General features: G+C 41.1%; 8 protein-coding genes across 13 annotated transcripts; 3 read left to right on the top strand and 5 right to left on the bottom strand.

The window, feature by feature from the left end:
• Positions 1-316: 316 nt before the first annotated feature.
• On the bottom strand, positions 317-5,139 carry LOC123477587 (unc-112-related protein-like). 2 transcript variants are annotated; one of them, XM_045180981.1, is made up of 10 exons: positions 4,635-5,139; positions 3,337-3,857; positions 2,986-3,218; positions 2,511-2,900; positions 2,215-2,446; positions 1,927-2,139; positions 1,770-1,808; positions 1,527-1,605; positions 1,301-1,458; positions 317-1,211 (listed from the first exon to the last, which is right to left on the bottom strand). In XM_045180981.1, exons 1-10 carry the CDS (start codon positions 4,774-4,776, stop codon positions 1,011-1,013), a joined length of 2,208 nt encoding a protein of 735 aa, XP_045036916.1. In that variant the 5' UTR covers positions 4,777-5,139; the 3' UTR covers positions 317-1,010. The 2 variants fall into 2 exon arrangements, with proteins under 2 accessions (XP_045036916.1, XP_045036917.1); XM_045180982.1 differs by lacking the exon at positions 1,770-1,808.
• A 255-nt stretch (positions 5,140-5,394) lies between these two features.
• LOC116930411 (putative transferase CAF17 homolog, mitochondrial) lies at positions 5,395-6,569 on the top strand. Its single transcript, XM_032937828.2, has one exon. The coding sequence runs from the start codon at positions 5,519-5,521 to the stop codon at positions 6,500-6,502; it is 984 nt and encodes a 327-aa protein (XP_032793719.2). The 5' UTR covers positions 5,395-5,518; the 3' UTR covers positions 6,503-6,569.
• Positions 6,570-7,032: 463 nt separating this feature from the next.
• LOC123477588 (RNA-binding protein 34-like) lies at positions 7,033-8,587 on the bottom strand. The gene is made up of 3 exons (XM_045180983.1): positions 7,604-8,587; positions 7,224-7,532; positions 7,033-7,155 (listed from the first exon to the last, which is right to left on the bottom strand). The coding sequence occupies exons 1-3, from the start codon at positions 8,489-8,491 to the stop codon at positions 7,063-7,065; spliced, it is 1,290 nt and encodes a 429-aa protein (XP_045036918.1). The 5' UTR covers positions 8,492-8,587; the 3' UTR covers positions 7,033-7,062.
• Positions 8,588-8,592: 5 nt separating this feature from the next.
• On the top strand, positions 8,593-11,908 carry LOC123477586 (translation initiation factor IF-2, mitochondrial-like). 2 transcript variants are annotated; one of them, XM_045180980.1, is made up of 12 exons: positions 8,593-8,883; positions 8,940-9,066; positions 9,123-9,303; positions 9,361-9,698; positions 9,752-9,801; positions 9,861-10,075; positions 10,139-10,343; positions 10,403-10,507; positions 10,573-10,696; positions 10,809-11,180; positions 11,239-11,418; positions 11,774-11,908. In XM_045180980.1, the coding sequence occupies exons 1-12, from the start codon at positions 8,620-8,622 to the stop codon at positions 11,785-11,787; spliced, it is 2,175 nt and encodes a 724-aa protein (XP_045036915.1). In that variant the 5' UTR covers positions 8,593-8,619; the 3' UTR covers positions 11,788-11,908. The 2 variants fall into 2 exon arrangements, with proteins under 2 accessions (XP_045036915.1, XP_045036914.1); XM_045180979.1 differs by lacking the exon at positions 11,774-11,908 and having other exon boundaries at positions 11,239-11,555.
• A 115-nt stretch (positions 11,909-12,023) lies between these two features.
• LOC123477591 (acylphosphatase-2-like) lies at positions 12,024-13,272 on the top strand. The gene is made up of 3 exons (XM_045180986.1): positions 12,024-12,166; positions 12,380-12,506; positions 12,875-13,272. The coding sequence occupies exons 1-3, from the start codon at positions 12,058-12,060 to the stop codon at positions 12,987-12,989; spliced, it is 351 nt and encodes a 116-aa protein (XP_045036921.1). The 5' UTR covers positions 12,024-12,057; the 3' UTR covers positions 12,990-13,272.
• On the bottom strand, positions 13,207-14,319 carry LOC116930415 (eukaryotic translation initiation factor 3 subunit K). Its single transcript, XM_032937833.2, has 4 exons — positions 14,166-14,319; positions 13,859-14,078; positions 13,583-13,802; positions 13,207-13,498 (listed from the first exon to the last, which is right to left on the bottom strand). The coding sequence occupies exons 1-4, from the start codon at positions 14,216-14,218 to the stop codon at positions 13,341-13,343; spliced, it is 651 nt and encodes a 216-aa protein (XP_032793724.1). The 5' UTR covers positions 14,219-14,319; the 3' UTR covers positions 13,207-13,340.
• A 379-nt stretch (positions 14,320-14,698) lies between these two features.
• Positions 14,699-17,850, bottom strand: LOC116930720 (membrane-associated tyrosine- and threonine-specific cdc2-inhibitory kinase). 4 transcript variants are annotated; one of them, XM_032938118.2, is made up of 10 exons: positions 17,661-17,850; positions 17,295-17,360; positions 17,062-17,149; positions 16,849-16,984; positions 16,277-16,789; positions 16,090-16,212; positions 15,827-16,022; positions 15,401-15,739; positions 15,228-15,341; positions 14,699-15,161 (listed from the first exon to the last, which is right to left on the bottom strand). In XM_032938118.2, the coding sequence occupies exons 4-10, from the start codon at positions 16,930-16,932 to the stop codon at positions 14,950-14,952; spliced, it is 1,581 nt and encodes a 526-aa protein (XP_032794009.2). In that variant the 5' UTR covers positions 16,933-16,984; positions 17,062-17,149; positions 17,295-17,360; positions 17,661-17,850; the 3' UTR covers positions 14,699-14,949. The 4 variants fall into 4 exon arrangements, with proteins under 4 accessions (XP_032794009.2, XP_032794008.2, XP_045036901.1 ...); XM_032938117.2 differs by lacking the exon at positions 17,661-17,850 and having other exon boundaries at positions 17,295-17,640; XM_045180966.1 differs by lacking the exon at positions 17,661-17,850 and having other exon boundaries at positions 16,849-16,995; positions 17,295-17,505.
• A 376-nt stretch (positions 17,851-18,226) lies between these two features.
• On the bottom strand, positions 18,227-21,033 carry LOC116930721 (pancreatic lipase-related protein 2). Its single transcript, XM_045180965.1, has 12 exons — positions 20,886-21,033; positions 20,570-20,804; positions 20,277-20,431; positions 20,089-20,208; positions 19,945-20,027; positions 19,815-19,878; positions 19,521-19,746; positions 19,205-19,443; positions 19,008-19,140; positions 18,801-18,924; positions 18,526-18,729; positions 18,227-18,457 (listed from the first exon to the last, which is right to left on the bottom strand). Exons 2-12 carry the CDS (start codon positions 20,793-20,795, stop codon positions 18,355-18,357), a joined length of 1,677 nt encoding a protein of 558 aa, XP_045036900.1. The 5' UTR covers positions 20,796-20,804; positions 20,886-21,033; the 3' UTR covers positions 18,227-18,354.
• Between the last annotated feature and the right edge of the window lie 10 nt (positions 21,034-21,043).

Genomic DNA, 21,043 nt, shown 5'->3' with positions numbered 1-21,043 from the left:
TCCTAGAAGGAGGAAGAGATCCCTTTTGGCCACATTTTTGTTTCGCCCATGCGACAGTCTGCGCAGAAGGACCTTGAAAGATAATCGTCCTCAACCTCTTCTCGACAGCCAATTAAGCTCTACATTTAATTGAATTAAACGTGTTTTTCGTGGGCCCTTGACTCTTTTTTCTTTCATTTCTGAAAAAAACCACTTGAAAAGAAGGTAACCTTGGCCGCTAGATGGTTCTGCGGCGAAACCAGGTGACTTGCCTCTCTTTTGTCTCCTGCACACCGTTTGCGTAAGCGACTCGTTTTGTGTACCGTTTCACACGTTGTAATGGATTAGCGAAATTGTATTTCTGAAACAGAAGGATAATAGCACACACGCGGGACACACGATGTTTTTCTTTTTCCTCGAATTATTATGAACTAGACAAAAAGCACGGACGCTACAATCAAGGTGCTAAAAAGAGGTGGATAGCATGTGGTCAATTAGGTAAAAACTAATATGTATAATAATCGTTAATCTTTGTAGAAGGTCTTGACTTGTTGCTTCTCCAGTCACCAAACAATTGTCGCAAAAAGGCACCTTGTCTTTGTTTGTCCAAATTACACGTGTAACACATTTCAAGTTATATAAAAAGCCGTGCGTGATTGATCGTGAAGACGTTTCTTAGATTCTACACTCCATGGCCTAGAACGATCGGGAATTCAAAGTTACAAGAGAATAAAAAGGCACATCGCACCATGGGGTGACATTGTTAATTGACCAAATATCGGTTCATTCCCAACAAGAGGCTAATCATAGCGCGGAAGAAATTTTTCTTTTCCAAATATAAAAAAAAAAAGAGAATCATGAATCCCCAAAGAAGAACATGGTGAGAGCAGAATTATTAATTGGATTGTCTTCCGTATGCCAGTTTAAAAAAAAGAAAAAAATTAAAAAGAAGGAAGAGAACTTTTAAAACAATAAAAGAGAATGCGGAAGCGTGATTAAAATGGGATGGCGGCGAGAAAATTCAAAGTCTCTTAAGACCAGCCGCCAGTCAGTTTGTGGAAGAGCTCTTCATTGAGAGTTTGATTGGCTTCTTTGGAACGCATCGACAGGAAAATGTAACCACCGATGAATTCGTGCACCACTTTGCAATCGGCTGACAAACAGCTAAAAATGACATTCTCCTCTTCAAACTGCACCATCATGTGCTTCACTTCCCAGTTGACATTCCACGCCTGGTTGTAACAAGACAAAAGAAAATATCAATGTCCAATAATTTATTCAGGTTTTACTACAGCGAATTAAAAAATAAAAATAAAACTACCTTCATTGTGTTGTAACGCCATGTTTTGATGTGATCGCCCGTCGTCATTTCCATCCTCATCAATCGATTAAAAGCCACGCCCAGAAGCTCCTCTTTACGCTGGTTCATAAATTTCACGACAAACAGCGAGACACCGTACTCGGGTAAAGATTGCCAAGCTAATAAAAGAAAATTGTAATTAATTACCGAGTTCAGCCACACATTTTGCCTTTGACATTGCGCGTACCTTTAATGTAATTCAGTTTAGCTTCGGTTAAAGACAAGTCTTTGACGTTGGTGTGAGCTTCCAGGATCCGTGTCGAAACCTGGGATATACACATTTAGAGTTGGATTATGAATTGTTTCAAAATCTTTTCGAATTTTGTTCAGGCAGGCAAAAAAGAAAAGCTCAAAAAGCTAATGGATAAGGGGCATTCCGTGCAACCAATCGTCTAAATTTCGTGCTGGGTGTAGGGCAAATCGACGTTACCGATTTATCAGCCTGCGTTCCAGTGCACCCAGCGCACGACTTTTTATTTATTTTTTGTTTAAGGAGATTTTTGGTTTGTAATTTGTTTTCAAAAATATTTGTGTTATGGAAGAGAAGTCATTTTAAAATCGTCCTGACTTTAAAGTTTATGTGCTACCTTGTTTTTGAGTTTGCGGATGAAACGAGGTGCGACATAGTCATCTGGCTGGATGTCAAGAGATGACGGATTAATGGCCGGCGCCGGGGCGGGTTTTTGCATCGCCAGGAAGGCCAGAATCGAGCTCACTTCAGCATCGTACGATGCGTCGGCCATTGTTTTACCTTTAGCCGCTAGACGGCAGGCCGCCATCCATTTCGCGTATTGCGCTTCCTGTTAAACAACACCCCCCGAAAAAGAGAACAATTTTAGCATTTTTGAACAACACGCTGAAGCAAGAGCGCTTACGGAATCGCACCGGATCCACATTTCGGACATGCCATCCGGCCCGGGTACTTCCAACCGGATGCCAAATTTGTCTTGTGATAGATTGACATCCGGCGTGACTTCGCAACCTCGTAATGGGATCTGATGCGTTGGCCCAGAACCTGAATCGCCTTTGTTCTTGAACGCAAACAGCTGTAAATCTTTACAGACGAACCAGTAACGTTTGAATCCTTTCAGGGTGAAACGTTTGGGCCTTACGAATGAAAATAAATGATTTAAAAAATTTATAATTTGAAATGAAGAATCAAGTGAATTACTTCATGTAACGAAGGTAATCTGATAACTCTGGTATGGAAGTGATGTCACTGGTATTGCTGTGAACGTGCGTCCCTTCCAGCGTGTCCTGGAGGTCGCTGAGGGCAGCGTCGATGTCGTCGTCACCGTCACGAGTTTCGCTCAAAGGCTGTGGGCGGGCACTTTGCAAATTAACTTGAAGCTGAAGAGCGCCAAACATGAGCATCTCTTCTTCAGTGCAATCGATCTCTTCGTTGAGTAACTGCCATTTAGCCTGTTCGTAAATCTGGTTGATGCGCACGGCGTCGTATTTCGGATTCAGGTCGTAAAACGAGTAAAATTTGTAGCGCAACAGAAGCGTGCTATATTCTCGCACGCCTTGTTCCATAATCGACAACGAAGAATCCAGCCAACTGCACATCAAAGGAGATGATTAATTAACCTCAATTCCCCTATTTTTTTATTTTTTTAAATCTTATCTTGAAAATGGAAACTTACGCCACGTTAAGGCGGGCACGTTCTATCAAGTTTTTGGGCCGAAGAAGCCTGGACCGCGCTTCCTGACTGGGCGTGGCCGGACTGAGCGCCAGGGACATATCCATATTGGAGAAACTGGTGTTGCCCGTCGTGTTGAGGCTGTTGTTGGCAGTCAGATCAAAGATAGATGGTGTCACATTATGGCCGTTGCTAGCCGGAGTTGAATACGGTGAATTCTTCCGCCACGTGCCCGACTTGATGGATGAGATTATAATGATGATTAGTGCTATTATCACGATGCGAAAAAAACAACAACAACAACAACAACAACAAAAAAAGCGTATAGACAATATATGTATATGCAAGACTCACATTAACAGGTGAGCTAATGGGCGTGGGCACAGGAGCCGGGGATCGATTGATGGTCGTGTTGGGTAGTACGGGCGTGCATCCGGATGTTGCCTTGATGTTGTCCAGACTATTGTTGGAACTGTGAGTCGAATTGCCGTGATGGCCGATGAACGTGTTGGTGTCCGCCGAAGTGTTGGCTGCAGAGCGTTTCTTGTGCGACGTGATCGATTCACGTTCGCGATAATTGTAGCGAAGATCATCCGATTCAAGGGGTTTGGCAAAGGACAATTCTTCCGGATGTCTGATGCCGAGTTCCTTGCACAGCGTGACAACCGCGTTGAACGTTTTGACGCTGAAATCGACCCGACAATCCAAATAGCGTAGATCTGGCAGCTGAACACGGAGCGTTTTGTGCATGGGCGTAAAATGCAATAAGGCATCCGCTTGGACGCCATACTGATCCAGCGTCGAACGGGTCCTCGATAGCCAGCAGTTTCGCGTTGGCCACCATAACGCATGATCCGACCAATCAGCAGCAATATCTAAATGAGATAAGATATTGTAAACCCTGCTTTCTCTAGGTGGGTTGTCATACATTTTTATTTCGCAAACATCCATTAAAGTGATCACGTGGCATTGGGCGTGAAATTACACACTCAGGTGGTGGTGTGTGTGTGTGTGTCTATAAGGGGCGGATATGAAATGGGTCATGGTGGCCAAAAAGGGCGTCGTTCTGAATAATTTTTTGAAATCAGAGACGCTCATGGTGGTGATGGTGGTAAAAAATTATACGGATGTTGCCGAACCGCGATACGTATAGCAACCTCATGGTTCCAACTTTCAATTTTTTTTTTTTGTGTGTGTTTAAAAATAAACATTCAAGTGATCCTTGACGTGATGAGAATACCGATCACCAGCATTCCAATCTCCGCCCTATTTACTTATCCAGAAAGCCTTTTGCCAAAGGCAAAAAATAATCAAAGAGAGAGAGCGCAACCTTTCAAGGATTTGTCGGATTTTTATTTGGTTTTTCGACTTTTATATGCTGGGATTTCAAGAGATCCCATTGTACGAGTGACGCGAGGGGTGGCTATTTTTAAATGCCGCCTTTTTTCTTTCCTTCTCTTCTGTCTGCACTGGAACTAGAAGTAGGCGGCGGAAGAACTCATTTTCAGATGTGGACAAGATGGCTTCCCATAATGTCTTTTAAATGCAAGCAAACACAAGGGACGCCTAAAGTTGGGGCGTGATGATGTCAGCCTTTGAATCCAAATATGGGCAAACAAAAAAGCAACAATAATAAACACGAACATTCATACCTAATTCCTCGACAAGACGGAGCATAACACCGCCAATGTGTAGGTCACCTTTGACCCGGAGACACCGTTCGACGGCCAAGTCAGTCACCAATACCTTCAGCTCCCAGCTCCCGTCCCCGACGAGATGTCCGTCGGAAATCATCTTGAATTTCTCACGAGGCAGTTAGAGCACCTGTAGCTCAGAGCACCAAACAATAATTTCCAAGAGAGAGGCGATGCCGTCCGTGACCAAACATGGGCAAACCAAACGGGGCAACCCACACAACTCTTTCTTCACACACACACACACAAACTGCTAGCAGATGGCCTATTGTTACAATGATTGTGACTAAATCATTCAATCACAAGAGGACATTTTCACACATCGAACGTGATCACTAACAAGGGCGCAAATCCACCCTTCAGTACAAATGGTGATGTAATATAAACAGATGGTACAAGATCGAACTAACTTCACGAGACCTCTACCTCGTTGAGAGAGTCGTGGAACTAACGCCTCGAAACTCTATGTGTGTCTCCCTTCCCTTTCCTGGCTGTAATCTATCGATTGTAAAGAAATCGATTTATTTTTTCGACCTCGAAACAGCCTAGAAAAACTCTGAATAAAAAACATTTATACAGACATAATATAGAGAAGGATAGTATGTTGTTATCACAACTTCACTCTATTTATTATTATATTGACTGATAAAAGAATTATGTGTATTTATCAACTAAAGACCTTGAGCTAGAAGCAAAAGACGTATCAGCTGCCATCAGGTGGCAGCAGAGTTGTTAAATATTTACTGTTGTAAACAAATTCTATCACACATTTTTGGCTCAAAAATTCCGAGCTCTCCTGAAGGTACGATAACACTTTATCCCTCCACAATAAATTTTATTCTATGTGGCGGTGTGTTCAAGTTGTCAATCTGAGAGCGCTGAGCGCTAGATCGGTACGACTTGTTCATCAGCAATGCGTCGTCAACGCTCAGGAACTAAAAGAAAGGGGTATCGTTAAAGTTTCTGGAACAGATACCGGCCCATTCCTTCAGGGTCTCATGACCAATGATATCAGACATTTGGATGAAAAAAACAAGTACAGCATGTACTGCATGTTCCTTAATACACAAGGTAGAATTCTATATGATGCCATAATTTACTCCCCAGACGAATCAGGCAGTTACCTGATCGAGTGTGACACAGAATGTTTGCAACCTCTAGTCAAACATCTCTCCATGTTCAGAGTAAGAAGGAAGATTACAGTGACTGTGGAAGAAAAAATGAGGCCTTGGGTGCTCTTTGATCAACCTCCTGAAGATCTGAGCAAAGAAGTTATCTTGTCCAAAGATCCTAGGGTTAAAGAACTGGGCTGGCGAGTTGTGATAGATTCCAGCAAAAGCGTTAGTCAACTGATCAAGAATCTCTGTGTTGAAAAAACAGATCGATATACCAAACTCAGATACCAACTTGGCATAGGAGAGGGCCATAGAGACATGCCTCCAGGCACATGTTTTCCGCTCGAATATAATTGTGATTACCTGCATGGCGTCAGTTTCCATAAAGGCTGCTACTTGGGCCAAGAACTTACAGCCAGAACATATCACACGGGTGTGATCAGGAAACGTCTGATGCCGGTTGTCTTCCAACAACCTCCCGACCTTGTCCATTTAGAAACTACCGTAACCGACGAAAATGGAAGCAGAGTGGGTAAACTGCGAGGACATCTTCATGGGACAATTTACGGTGTTGGCCTTTTACGAATTCAGCAAGCTCTGTCGGCTTCTCAGCTGAAAATTGGAACGAACTCAATCAACACTCACCGACCAACTTGGTGGCCTATAGAAGCGCCCAAAGACCGCACACAGCTCGACTCTAGCTCATTATAGACAAACATAAGCTAATTGTGGTTTCTGTGTTAGATTTTAGATTGTTACAATACAATGTTGCTCTATGTCCCTTTTCCATTTTCACTTATTCGTAGATGGAGAGCATTGATCCAGTGAAGCAGGAACCGATTGACTGCGATACTGAGATCGGTGGTCTTTCTCCGGTCGAAATCGTGAAGCCGAAAGAAGAAAAGAAACCAGAACAAATAGAAGAAGGTGGTCAATTTCAGTGTGCTTTGTGTGGCTGGTCAGAACGGTACCACGGTCACGGTACAAGTCTCCCTTTCGCCCGCGGAATTGTGTTCAACGAAGACGCATACGCCATGCGCGATCCATTCGTTCCATATGGCCAAAACCTCTACTTTTTCCTTGGAGCACCTTGTTCAGGATGTACACGATTAGTCTGTGCTAATTGTAGCCTATTCTACTTTAAACGTTTCTGTCGGGAATGCGCCTTACAAAATGTTCTTCACTTTCCCGCCGAAGTACAGAAAAAAATTCACGAATTAGAAACGAATAAAAGCCAATGATGCAGGGTAGAAAAACATCCGTCATTGTAATTATTTCTTGTTAACAAAAGCCAATTTGGCGGCAATCACTTTCTTTCGATGTTCTTCCTTATTTCTTTTCACTGCTTTGCCAGTTTTAACGACCTAAGATAGGATAAAGGGGGAAAAAATTACATATTTCTCAATAAAATATCTTTACAAATAAGCAATACCTTGATACTATCAGCACCAGTCGTTTCACCGGCAAACGAATTCCCTTTGCCTGCCTTGTGATACGATTCCTTATTGCGTTTCTTCATTTTCGTGATCCAACCGGCACCTTTCTTTCGTTCTTCTTGCATTTCTTTATTTTTAATCCGTTTATAGGCACCTGATTCTTTGCTATTTTCTTTCTCTTTGCCCGAAGATTTTTCTTCGGTTTTAAAAGGTTTTGGGTTCTTCTTGCATCGTGATACTCGAATAGGCCGGTCGTTTAAGATTGACTGGTCTAGCTTCAACGCTAATTCCACTGAGTCGGCACTCTAGAAAAACCCAAATTTCTAGTTACTCGATTCAGAGTAAAAAACTAAAATAAAATTAATGAAATGCTCACTTCGAAATTGACATAGCCAAATCCCTTGCCCATTCCATTGGTTCGATCACGGACAACTCGGACGTCACTAATTTTACCACATTCTTCAAAATGAAGCCAGAGTGCTTCATCCGCAATATCAAAGGTGAGATTGCCTACAAAGATTCCAAGGCTAAGCTGTTTTTTTATATTGGCATCTGAGAGGAGGCTCACAGCAATGTGACGTTCTTGAAACTCGCAACCCGTCATTGAAAGAGCTTGTTTGGCTGATTCTTTCGTCTGGAATCGGACGAAAGCTGAAATGGATTGCCGATTTGGGTGAAATTCTTGTTTGATAACAGCCACCTTTTTTGGCATTGCAGGATCAGCTAACGCAGCACACCTCAGCCAAACAGCATCAATTTTCCCAAATTTGGCAAAAAAGTGATGTACAGTTTTCCTTTTAATATTGATGGGCAAGTTTTTCACAAGAATCACCCTATCACTATCTTCCTTAGTTTCTCCTTTGTTTTCCAAGTACTTTTTTACATTCTTAAGTTCATTTTTTTTCAGTTTTCTGCTAGGTTTTTCAGATTCTTCCTCTTCATTGTCCATGTCGTCATCATCTGGCCCAGGATCTAATATTTTTTCTACCTCATCTTCATCCAGTTCTTTGACATCTTTTGTTTTCTTTATACTTGGAAAATTTGATATGGCATATTGGTCAGCCTGTCTTTTGCTCTTTTTCACCTTTTTGATAGTCTCTTTGGGTATAGGGACGTTAGCTACGATTGTGTTTACCGTAGAATTTGAACTAGCGAAAAGTTGATCAAGAACTTGCTGATTTTTCTGCAACGACGTCTTTTTGTTGGATTCATCCGCTTTTTGGCTGACAAAATTGGCCACCGAGCCAATCTCGTAATGTGTCATCTTATTCTAATAAAATTAAAACCAAGAAAACGCAATTTGTCAAAATTCACAAACACACACGTGCACAATGAAGTGATCGTCTGCTCTATGGTGGCTACCTTCGGTTACTATGGTAACTAAGTTGAAAAATGGCAACTTCCACAGCAAGCAAAATTTCACCAATCTGCCGGCTTTCACGAATATTACCGATCAACCGACAAATTTTTATTCTACACCAAGAAACTATATCATACAGTGGCCCTAGGGCAAAGTTTTTGGAAAATATTCATTCTAATAGCTTTACTAGAACAAATATTTTAGCGTCGAACCGTTCTGTTATCTTTGTAAAGCATTCTTGTAATTTCAGCACAACTGCTACATATCTAAAACAGCGAAGAACCCACGATGACAAAGTAAGAAACGGGACAAATAATTCAAAGGTGAAGTATTTTTAAATTTTCTATTGCAGAAAAGGGGCCTCGGACCAGTTTCACTTCAAGCCCAGAAAATGCAAAACAAAGCTGAAATGAAAGTGATAAAAGTTTGGAGAAATATGTCTGTTCTTCAGTTGGCTGATGCTATGAATAAGGATCTAGGTAATTTTTCATTATAATTTTATACGTGAATTATTTCCCAGTATCTCTGAATTTAGACCATATTTTTGAGGTCATGATTTATGTTGATAACTCTGCTGACTATGATGAGCCTTGGAAGTGCATAGACAACATCAAAGTGATCCAAGAAATTGTGAAGAAAAGTGGAATGCGATGCATAATTGCCAGTGAGCCTACCTCTCAAAATACCCATAAAGAGATAAAAGATGCTGAGAAAAGGTGAATTAATTAAAAAATAAATTTCAAACTCTCTCACTTACATAAGACCCTCTTCAGGCCACCAGCTAAGCTGCATGACTGTGTTCCGCGCCATCCTGTCGTAACCATCATGGGTCACGTTGATCACGGAAAGACGACCCTTCTCGATTCTTTGAGACATACTCGAGTTGTTGATGACGAGTTTGGAGGCATCACACAACATATTGGAGCCTTCGAAGTGTGCCTTGATAATGGTGAAATGATCACTTTTCTTGATACTCCTGGTCACGCAGCTTTTACGGCCATGCGTTCCCGTGGAGCCCACGTCACTGATATTGTGGTGCTCGTCGTTGCTGCAGATGACGGCGTAATGGAACAAACCAAGGAATCCATCAGACTGGCAAATGAAGCTAAAGGTAATAAATGATCATATACTGTATATGGAACAATCCTTACCTTTTCTTTGCAGTTCCCATTATTGTAGCCATCAATAAGGTTGACAAGCCAGATGCAGATATTGTAGGTTCTATCTTCTTGAAGTGCCAAATTTTCTCACCTTAAAGTTTTCTATTTCACAGGAAAGGACGAAAAGTATGTTAATAGCTCAAGGTCTAGTCTTAGAGGAAGCTGGTGGAGATGTCCAATCAGTAGCAGTGTCAGCACTTAAAGGTACCGGACTTCAAGAACTGATAGAAACTATAAATACCCAGGCAACGCTACTTGATCTAAAGTCCGATGCAAAAGGTCTTGTTGAAGCAACTGTTATTGAATCAAAAACGGATCCTTATCGAGGGTAGCATTTGAAATTCTCCGGACCTATTCTTAGTCGCCCTTGCAGATAGAATTTATTTTCTAGGAAGCTTTCAACTGCCATAATTCAAAGAGGGACGCTACGCAAAGGCTCTTATCTCGTAGCTGGTACGGCCTGGGCCAAAGTAAGGTCCATGTTTGATGATCAAGGCAAGCCTATTCAACAAGCCCCGCCTTCTACTCCAGTTGAGATCGTTGGTTGGAAAGAATTACCAAGTGCCGGCGACGAAATATTGGAAGTCGAAACTGAAGTATTCGACAGATATTTTGTATCCTGCGATAAGCACTGTTTAATCAACATTCCTTTTAGAGACGAGCTCATGAAGTTATCCATCTTCGTCAATCGCGAAAAGAAGTGGAAAAATTGAAGGAGGACTATGTAGTCATTCAACAGAAGGTAGAAGAACATTTGAAGGTATTTATCTTTTTACTTGTAATTCCTAAATCCTGAAATGAAACTAAATTCTCCTTATATCAAAGGAATACAAAGTCCAGCTGGAGGAGAAAAAGCGAATGGGTAAGATGAGATACAAAATTAGAGGGATTCGACCTAGAGCTCCCGAGGAAAAATCCTCCGAACCAAAATTGTCTATTATCATCAAAGGTATTAAACAAAGACAACACTTTTACTTATTTATTTTTCATTTTATTTATTTATTTATTTTATTTTTATTTTTCCTTTATCGTATTGAATTCATTCGAATGCATTTTCGTAGGCGACGTGGATGGCTCTGTGGAAGCTTTACTTGACGTTTTGGATTCTTACCAATCCACGAATTGCATCCTCGATCTCATCCATTATGGCGTCGGACCCATCACAGAAAGCGACATCAAACTAGCCGAGCCATTCAACGCGATAGTCTATGCGTTCAACATTGGTGTTATGCAGCCAAGTGTGCGGCAGCTTGCCAAGACGCATAAAGTCCCAATTAAAGAACATAATATCATCTATCGACTATTTGACGACATACGTGCCGAATTGGAGAAGTTGTTGCCCCCGACCGAAGCCGAGGAATTCCTTGGTGAAGCCAACGTCCTTCAAGAATTCATTGTCACAGAGGGCAAACATAAACTTCCTGTGGCTGGATGTAAGCTTTGTGGTTTTTAATTCACGTTTTTTAAATAATCAAAATGAAATAATTTCAGGTCGCTGTGTTAAAGGAATACTGAAAAAGAATGCGTTCTTCCGATTGGTTCGGGGCGAAGATCCCATATATGAAGGCCGCGTTGCCTCCATGAAGCATCTCAAATCCGAAGTGGATACAGTTAAAAAAGACGTCGAATGTGGAATAAGACTCGACAGTCCCACTCTACAGTTTCGGCCAGGTGATAAGCTTGTCTGTTATGAAATGAAACAAGTTCCTCAGACAATCGACTGGGATCCTGGATTTTGATGACCACAGCCATGTAGAAATCTAATACATACTGTACAGTCTGGCAAAAATATAGTCAACTCCACTCGAGTTCAATTCTCAATGGCTTTACCCGGACTACTTGAAAGATTTGCGTAAACACTGGCTTACAAGCGAGCTAGACCCTGACTTGGTATTTCATCAGTCAGCTCTTGACCTGGCTATTTATAGAAGCATTTGAAAAACCAATGTACCGTAACGTTTAAGCAATGCAAAATGTTCACTTAAGTTATGGAAGGCGTCCGTTTCCATTTTCTTTTTGCATTCAGGGATGGAGACGTGAATGACCCTGAAGCCAAGGTGCCAAGTAGAAGATTCAGGAAGCGTCTCTGTTCTGGGATTGGTTGGCTGTCATTCAACAAAAAGGTACAGCAGAAACAGTCTTCAAAAAAGCGATCCTAGCGCCTCCCACGGGTTAGAATATCGTGTGTCTTGGAATTGTCTTCCATCCGAGTCATTGTGCGCAGTGGGTGTTTAAGCGGCGGTACTATCCCGCATCATTCGAATTGAGTGTCCTCAGTGTCTATCAAGTATCCCATTAATATAACGAATCATGGGTCTAGAAGGAGAGGTTATCAATGAAGGAGGTGAAGTTACCAACGCAGGAACTGGAGGAGTCACTTTCGTTTCCGTAGAATTCGAAGTCTACGGTCACGTACAAGGTATGTATGAATGCGAGCAACCTTTTTAACTCTACCGCTTCTACGTGCATTAGCTGGTGTGTACATATTCAGCACCTGCCGCCGTCTGCGCTATTCTCGTCTTTCACGTCCACGCCTAAGATGGTGTTGATTGCCTATGATTATACGATTTCACGTCACGTTATACTGTTGTTTTTCTCCTTTTTTTTTTTGTTCCAACCGTGACGTCTATAGGCGTCTACTTCACCAAGTTCTGCAAGGATACATGCGATCAGCTGGGCCTGTCTGGATGGGTAAAAAATTCCAAAAAGGGAACCATTGTCGGCAAAGTTCAGGGCGAGAAGGTCCGCATCGATGAGATGTAAGTAGCTTAGTACAATATTGACAAATACTTAGACATTCCATACGGCGTGCTGTTTCAAAAAGCGATTTACAGATTTAGAACGTACGGTGCAGGAGTTCTGAACCATTTAAACGACGAGAAAACAATTGGCATCGAGCCCATTCGAGGTTCTAGATAAGGCTCACGAGTCATGGTTCGGGCAGGACACGTCGTTAAATACCTTAACTATACTGGGTCTGTCCTACGTAGAGCGAGGAGAAACAAGCTACTTTTAGAATCTCTTGCCCCGTAATGCGCTCGGTGCCAAAGCGGAGTTTGTTTGTGTGTCTAACAAGTTCTACTGTGGAAGTAATCAAAATAATTTGTTCAAATATTTTCTCCAACAGAGTACAATGGTTGACACGGACAGGTAGCCCAGGATGCAAGATTGATCATACCGAGCTTCGCAACTGGGAGTACCTTGCACGGCCCGAGTTCCGCGGATTCAGCATCCGTTTCTGAACGGAACGAAAACGGTCTTCGTTTTTTTCAATGTCCCATGAATCATTTTAAAAAATCCACCAATTCACTTGTCAACGTAGAGGCAAAAGCCCACACCATTTCAGCCAAAGCAGAACGAAGTTTAAAATCTGTTAACTAGCTACAGCTAACGAGGAAACAAATTGGGTGTAAATACGGCGATAGGATTCACTGCTTGGGTGATTTTACGATCATCGAATTCAAACATGACAACTGTGTATACGGAGCTGTTTCAAAACGGTAATACACTGCCCTTGGAATTGTTTGTTTGTTGTTGTTTTTTTTTTTATTTTTCTCCTTTTTCGCGTTGTGAATTGGCGAAGAACCGTTCTCTTAAATACAATGTGCCATAATTCCAGCCACATTTTCAAATTCAATCTTCTCGGTGATATTTTTGGTCTTAACCAAATCTTCTTGCGATGTAATAAATACACGTCCATTGCCAAGGTCCTTCCAACTGCATTTGCCGACCCACTGTTTTAAAACTTGATCTATGGTCATATAAAAATTTTAAATAAAATTTTCCTGGACATATGAAATGAGAATGAATGTAGCTAAACTATTAATACCCATACCATTGACATTGCCCAGAAGTTCTTTCAAGACTGGAACTTCAATCGTTTGGTAGGTGATATTGACAACATGAACAACAAATTTCCTAATTGCATCTTCAAATCCTTGGACAGTGATTATCAGGTCACCACATTTAGCCAATTCTTCCCAAAACTGCTTAAATTTGCAAGTTTCTAGCAAGTCAGCAAGGACCATTACTCTGCTTACTTGAGGTTCCTCCAACTGCACAGAATAATGTTTTTAGAAAATTTACTGTGAAGAATGAAATGAAAGTATACCCTGTCTTGAGTCAGAAGGCATTTACACAGCAAAAAGTCTGTGTGTGGTAAATTAGTCATTGCTTTTAGCAAGATTAGGTTTACAATGTTACTACGGTAGAAATTTGGACCAAACTGGTATAGTCGCAGTACACTCAAGTTCGCCTCAAGATCGTAAATATTTTCTTGCGCTTGCATCTCTACATAGCGTTCTAGCTTTTGAAGATTGTCTGGATTGTACCTAAAGGTAGAAAATCCAACCATCATATTTGAGACACCATTTTGAAAGTTCCCAAGTTGTTTTTACATTTCAATGTATCCTTATTACCTTTCAATTCCTTGGAGCATGGAAGCAATTTCCGTCCTCATTTTCTCAGCCATTTTTATGAATTATAAAGGAAAAAATTAACAACGGGAACAAAACTTTTGACGGATGACGAAAATGTGCCTCTAGCAGAAGACGCTTAGGAAAAGGCAGTGTTGCCAACACAAACGGCATCATTATGAAAGTACGAAATATGTGAAAGTGGAACCGCGGAACGCGGAATAGAGGATGTAAATTCGTTCGTGACGCATGGAACTTCTACTTCTACTTCAGCATGTTTTCCTTAATCAGGACACAAACAAATGAAGCATGGTTTTCTATTTGTCTATGACCAAGCTTACCAGACAGCCTTTTCCCCACACAGATTTAAAATCAAGATATTTGTTAAAAAGACACATGTAGTAATGTAAAACTGATTTATCTGATATAACATATATAAGTTCAACTTAACATAAATAAAACCAATTTAAAATCTCTAGGTTTTCATTGGCTTCTGATATAAGTAAAAAAACAAAAAAACACAATAATTAAAGAAATTTAACGGTTTAAAAACGTGTATTTGCAAACTTCCGGTAATGTTGATGATTTTTTCGTTCACTTTTTCTACAATGAAGCACTGATTATTATAAAGTCTAAGTTAACATATTAAAAAAATATGATGAACCATGGGGCGAATATAAATAGCAAGGAACGGGCGAAACACACGAGCGACTAGATTACTAAACGCTAGAAATGTATATGTTTTTACGATTATTTTGCCAGACCATTTTCTTCATTACTATGTGAACTAATCCGAATCCGAGGCGATAGCGTCAAAGTAATCGTTTAATTTGCGCGGAATCGGTTTGTTGGGTGTGGCATAGGACATATTATTGGATTGTGGATCATCAGCCGAATCGTGATCAGTCGGACGACTGAAGATGGATCTTCTCAAAGAAGAGTGGCGTGATGAACGACCACCGCGCAAGACCAGCGGTGTCGAACTTACAGGTTGCTCATCTTTAAGTCATTCATTCATTAGAAACTATCCCAAATATGAAAAGCTAAATGAGATATGCAACATACCTGCCCGATGTTCAATACTATTGTTTTGAGGCAAAGGTGAACTGTCATTAAGTGGACGCCCAAGAGTGCTGTCATTTCCACTGATTACCGCAGAGGACAAGTCGCTCACTTCATCTAAAAAGGGTTTCATGAGAAAACTTAAAATGCAAGAACAAATCGTTTTAAGGAAATACCATCAGAAAACGAATAGTCGTTTGCGAAGTTGCATGGTTGTGGCCGTTGAAAGACAGGCGTGGACGGCTTAGAACCAAAGTCGGGTTTGCGCCATTTACGTGCCAGTGCGCGTATGGGCAGGAAGATGAGCAAAAAGAGCTGAAATAATCGGAATAGCAGCTCGACCAAGGTGGTACGGAAAGAAAGACAGGCATTATGCCAGCCTAACTTAAGGCACCTCCATCGTCTCCTGGATCGAAGCAAAGGGTGCTGCAATAATTGAGATGCAGACGGCCGAGATGACACGTCGGGACTCATCATCATTTTGAGCACGGTACTCAACTCTTTCGATAAATCTGCTAGGAACCAAAGAATAAAAAGTTAGCGTACCTGAAGGATGAATTAAATTTTAAAAATAATAATAATAAAGGTAAGAAGTCACTCACGTCTAGTGACGCTGGGTGGAAGAGCACCATGTCTCAGCTCATGCCACAAAGTGCCGTTGGCCGGCAAGTCAAGATCACATGCCAGTTCAAGTAGCGTGATGCCCAAGCTGAAAATGTCGGCCTTTTTAGAGAAGAGCCCTCCCAATACTTCGGGTGCCAAATACTTTGAATCACCCTCAGTGGCATCATGTAGATTCTAATAATAAAAGAAGGAAGAAACAATAATTAGTAATAATTTTTAGGCAATAAAACGTTTAGCTTACTTCTTTGAGGTTAACTACAAGTCCAAAATCCCCAAGCTTACAAACACCATCCATAGATAATAAAATATTCTCAGGTTTAACATCCATGTGAATTAAGTCATTGTCATGCAAATGTTGAATTGCCTAAAAGAGAGGGAACAAAACTTAATTTCTACACTCTTTGGAGTGTTGTTATGATTCTACATACTAATAGTAAGTCGATCATGTAGTCCCAGATAAGGGGCTCTGGTAGCTCATGCTGCTGTTCTGATATTTCACTCAGACTGGATTGGCAAAGCTCGAGCTGGATATAGAGGAATTGGTTTTCCTCCCATGCTTGATAAAAACGAACGCAATTGGGGTGGTGGGGAAGAGACTCCATTTTACGAACTTCCTCCAGTTTCTCTTTACGGTCGGTAGTTCCACGGAAAGGTACTCGTGATCGCTTGACGGCGTACATTCGTCCATCTTCTTTACTGCGAACACGAAATACATCGCCGAACGATCCGGAACCGATGTTAGCTTGAATTTCGAAACACTGACGAAAGAAAGTATCTTCCTTCGACAGATTGTAGTGAGGGCTACATATCAGTGCCGAGTCCGATTTCGACTTGAATGAGATGGTATGTGCTTTTTGGGGGCCAGGGCAACTGTAGTATGCCGATATGATCGGCGTTGGGGTCGGAGGAGCACGCTTTTTCTGGCCAGGAAGTGTCCTTTCCTAAAGATGTTGGACAAAATGTAGGCCAACTTGCAAAGCACAGGTATAATTCAATTTACCTTTTTTGTGGAAAAGGTGTTTATAACATTGAACTGGGGGACAGGCCTTGGAGTTACAAATTTAGAGTCCATTTGTCTTAGCATAAAAATCTATTTTTCGAAGGGGTAATGGGACAAGGCAAGTTTAGAACTTTACCTGAAATACAACTACAGATAAGTTAAGAGTGCCAGATACATATATCTAGTTCAAGGTTGTTATGAAGTTTCACTTACCAAGTTGCACTTGCTTGGACATTGGTTCAGACAATATGCTTTGTCCTTATTTGGTATCGATTGTAGTTGTTGCACTGTGAGCGGTTCACTAAAGCAGATTGGAAAAGAAAAGTTTTAATGCAATAAGAGATAATTTAAACTAACTGATTTTTTTTTGTCAAGCCATTTACTAATGACATATCTTTCCCACAATGGCGAGCTTTCTGAACGAAACCGGTTATCCGAGAACTTACTTCACAAGACGTGATCCATGGGCTAATTTGGTAGTTCAACAGCCAGTTACGAATCCTGAAATGCCACTACAATAACAGCATGTGGTATTTTAATAAAAAACAAGACACAAGAATGTATCGGTGACAAGAAACTTTCAGCAAGCAAGCAACAGGCGGGCAGAAATATATCCAAATGTTTTGAAGTTTAAGCGTCAGTGGACAGTGCCGGTTTCTACTGACAGATGGCAGCAGCAAATGTGTGATTTAATTAATTATTTTCTAATAACATCTGTTACATTTAATTGACAAAGGAAATCAAGGAAATGCGGAAAAATTCTCTAATGGCTTGTATAGGGTGAAATAAGTCAAATATCTTTTGTACATTACATAAGACAGCTGGTGAAACAGAAAAGGTTTTTGCCCGTAGTTGCTGGAAGCGGGTCTTCGTGGTAAGTTTGTAGTCTGCAGTATATACTTTCTGTTCAATATTTTCAAAACTGAATGATTTGCACTACTACAATATATATGCCACCCAATTTTTTTTTATGGTAATCTGTTAGTAATTTGAAGCTTTTGAACGAATTTTTCCTTACTGTTATCACGATAATGCCACCACTATCTGAGAGAGAATATTCTCACACTTGAACTGGGGAAGAGAAGGGCACCATCTTGAAGAAGTTGAGAAAAGCAAATAGCACAAAGTAGAGCAACTCCCTTATAAAGGAAATTTTTTACTAACCGTAAAACTAATATTTCTTATTAGACGAATTGAAACTGTGTTACCATAATAACGCAGAAATGTTCGCCATTAAACACACGATCACATCTAATTTTTATGTTGACATGATAAAATAATCAAATAGATTGCGAACGCAGATAAGAAATGACGCAGATCAAGAATAAATGCAAGTAATCACGTATATCAGGACTCACGTAGTAACTACAAAAGCTTCTCGCACTATCATGTTCGTACTTTATTTTTCCTCCTCAAAATGAAAAACGACTGATTTAAGAACAATTGTGATGCATAGTTGTTTTCCCACCGTAGCTTACTGAAAGCTAACGATAATACCAACCAAATTTAGACGCAGGCTGTGGGATAAAATTCAGCCCAACTCTTGTCTTTCATGTCGACGTAGTCAGCCCCAACCACACATGACTTGAAAGTATGTGCCAGACGGTTCCTGTTTCAATCAAACATTAGTCAGATAAACATCTTTAAATAAAAAAAATAATAATAAAAAGCACGTACGATTCTGGGTAGTTGTTCAATTCAGAAATTTCCACGCTTCTAACGTAGATGTGATCATTACAGAACAGACCACAAACAGTACCGGGATCAAGAACGGAACCATCATACTTCCAGAACAACTCCACGCGTTGAATATTGCCCACGTTAAAAGGATCGATGAACATCAGGTATGTATCTGCTCCATGCACAAACTTTTGGCTATTCCTAATTTTTTTTTTTAATCAGAATAAATTACGAGCACATTGCATTTGGTAGATGATAGTTAGCAAACTTACTCGGCAATAACCATGTCGACAAGTTGCCCCGCCGTTCCATACAAAGAGATGCGCATTGTACCGTAGACGAATGCTTCAGCATCAGCAGGGTAAGCTAGATTCACTTTGATGCTGTAATGATATTCTAAAAAAGGAAGAGAACAAATTTAGAAAAAAAAAAAATAATACGAAAAAACTAGTGAACTACTTCATTTTTAGTCAACTCACTGATATAAGGAGCGTCTTTGCCCGTGTCAAACAAGAGTGTGACAAGAGTTCTGTCGCGTGATGGATACAGGGAAGCGTCAATACCAAATTTAGCACAGTTCAAGTTGTCTGCACCGCAGGAATAGCACTCGCCCTTTAAATTAGAAAATAAAATTATTAATTCCCAAGCTTAAGAGCTCGGACAGTAGTAATCTTACTCGATGGAAAGCCTCGTTATCGGAGCATTCATAGCCAACATAGTTGTAGTTGGGTAAAAGAGAATCGATGAAGAATTCGATGCAACGCAAATGGTTACACGCCACCAATTCTCTGGCACCTGTCACCATATCTTCAGTGATCATGTCCAAAGGAATGTCAACTGGATTGCATCCGGGCTGATCGCGTCCACCATTCGGATAGAAGTCCAAGTGCCCCACGGGCTGTATCATACCGTAACCTGCACAGGTATAATCACGTAAAATTCTAGCAGCTCTGCACACACTTTCATGTTTTTTGCTGATTGTAGATTTATACCTAACAAGAGAATTGTTCTAGTGTCTGTGTGGATGGCGTCGACGAATTTGGCGTCAGTCGGATCGAGACGCACGTGCGGTGGCATGTACTGGAAGTAAGGTTCAGCTGGATCGAGACCAGTAATCCTACCAAGGCCTTCGATTCCTTCGCCAGCATAACCGACGGTGTGAGCTCCCAGAGAATGACCGATGAGATGGACCATGCCGGGATCAACTCCGAAATGAGTCTGCCGGAGTAAAATAGCATTTATACATTTAAATTTGTTAGGTTTCTTAAAGCCTCTAGTGCACATACAATCATAGTGTTGACCATGTAGGCGATCTCCAATCCAACGACCCTTGTGTTGGCAGTAGCCTGACTGCATGTCAAGGAAAACATGGATTAAGTATAATTGGCACAGTGTATGATTGTGAATGACTCATACCTGTACATAGGGAGAGAACCACCTCCCCAGTTGACAATGATGACATTGTAATCACCATGGGCTAGCAAATTCTCAGTGAGCCTCTACAAAATTAGAATATCCATACAAAAAAGATGCTGATCGCAAAATTGTGCTAGATTTTACCTTCATCCACCTGACAGTTCCATCGTCAATGAAGCCGTGGACTAAAAACTGGGTCGGTCGACTTGGATTGAAAGTCGAATATCGAATGGTATCCAAATCATTGGCGTACAGCATAGTGTCCTTAAACCAAATTCAGTCATCACAATTATTGATTTCTTCCTATATTTGTTAAGGTTTTCATTTCGAACCTGAGTTGGCCTTTCCCTCGTGTGTAGGATGAATCTTGTGTTGATCCTCTCTCGGGGCAAGGGCTCCTGATTGATGGGTCGACTAATAGGGTCGTACCAGCTATCATCGATGGTTATGCAACCAATCTCTCCATAGCAGTAGGTGACCGGATCCACTAGAAATCCCGTTCAAAACATTAAACTTTTTCTATTTCCAAGAGGATGACTTAATTTTCGTTGGTTAAACGATATCGGATTTCTTTGTTTGATGCATTCAATTTTGTTTTAGATTTTGATTGTAGTCGAACACTCACTTTTCGAATCCGCCGGCTGGACATTTGCCTGGCGGCTAGGGATGCCACCTCTCTGTTGGACTAGATTTTCGTGGTAATCACGACCGTGTTTGATGAGAGCGCGGAAGTCTCGGGACACTCGATGCTTGGCCTCGTTGACACACGACCCGCGGTCCAAAGGTCCGCTCAGGACCGAGCCAGCGAAGGCGAGAAAGACAAACGAGATGATCCACACTGAAGTAGTCATTTTTTGTTTCTGTTTCAGAGGGAGGAAAAAAAAAAGCAAGTCAAGAATGTGTGGTGACCTATTTAATTTTTAATTTCAAAAAGATCCTACGGTTATGTGTAAATGACAACGTCCTGTGGTCTGCTCACGAAGCTGCAAACGGTCCTCGTATTTATAGCCTTTGAGAAATTACATTTTTCCATCAGCAAACACTAGACATTGGAACACCTAACGGCTGACCTAGACGTCACTCCAATCAAACACGGAGG

The sequence above is a fragment of the Daphnia magna genome, unplaced genomic scaffold (genome assembly GCF_020631705.1).
Source record: "Daphnia magna isolate NIES unplaced genomic scaffold, ASM2063170v1.1 Dm_contigs096, whole genome shotgun sequence".
NCBI classification, from domain to species: Eukaryota; Metazoa; Arthropoda; class Branchiopoda; order Diplostraca; family Daphniidae; genus Daphnia; species Daphnia magna.
This window is presented reverse-complemented; position numbering and strand designations above follow the sequence as displayed.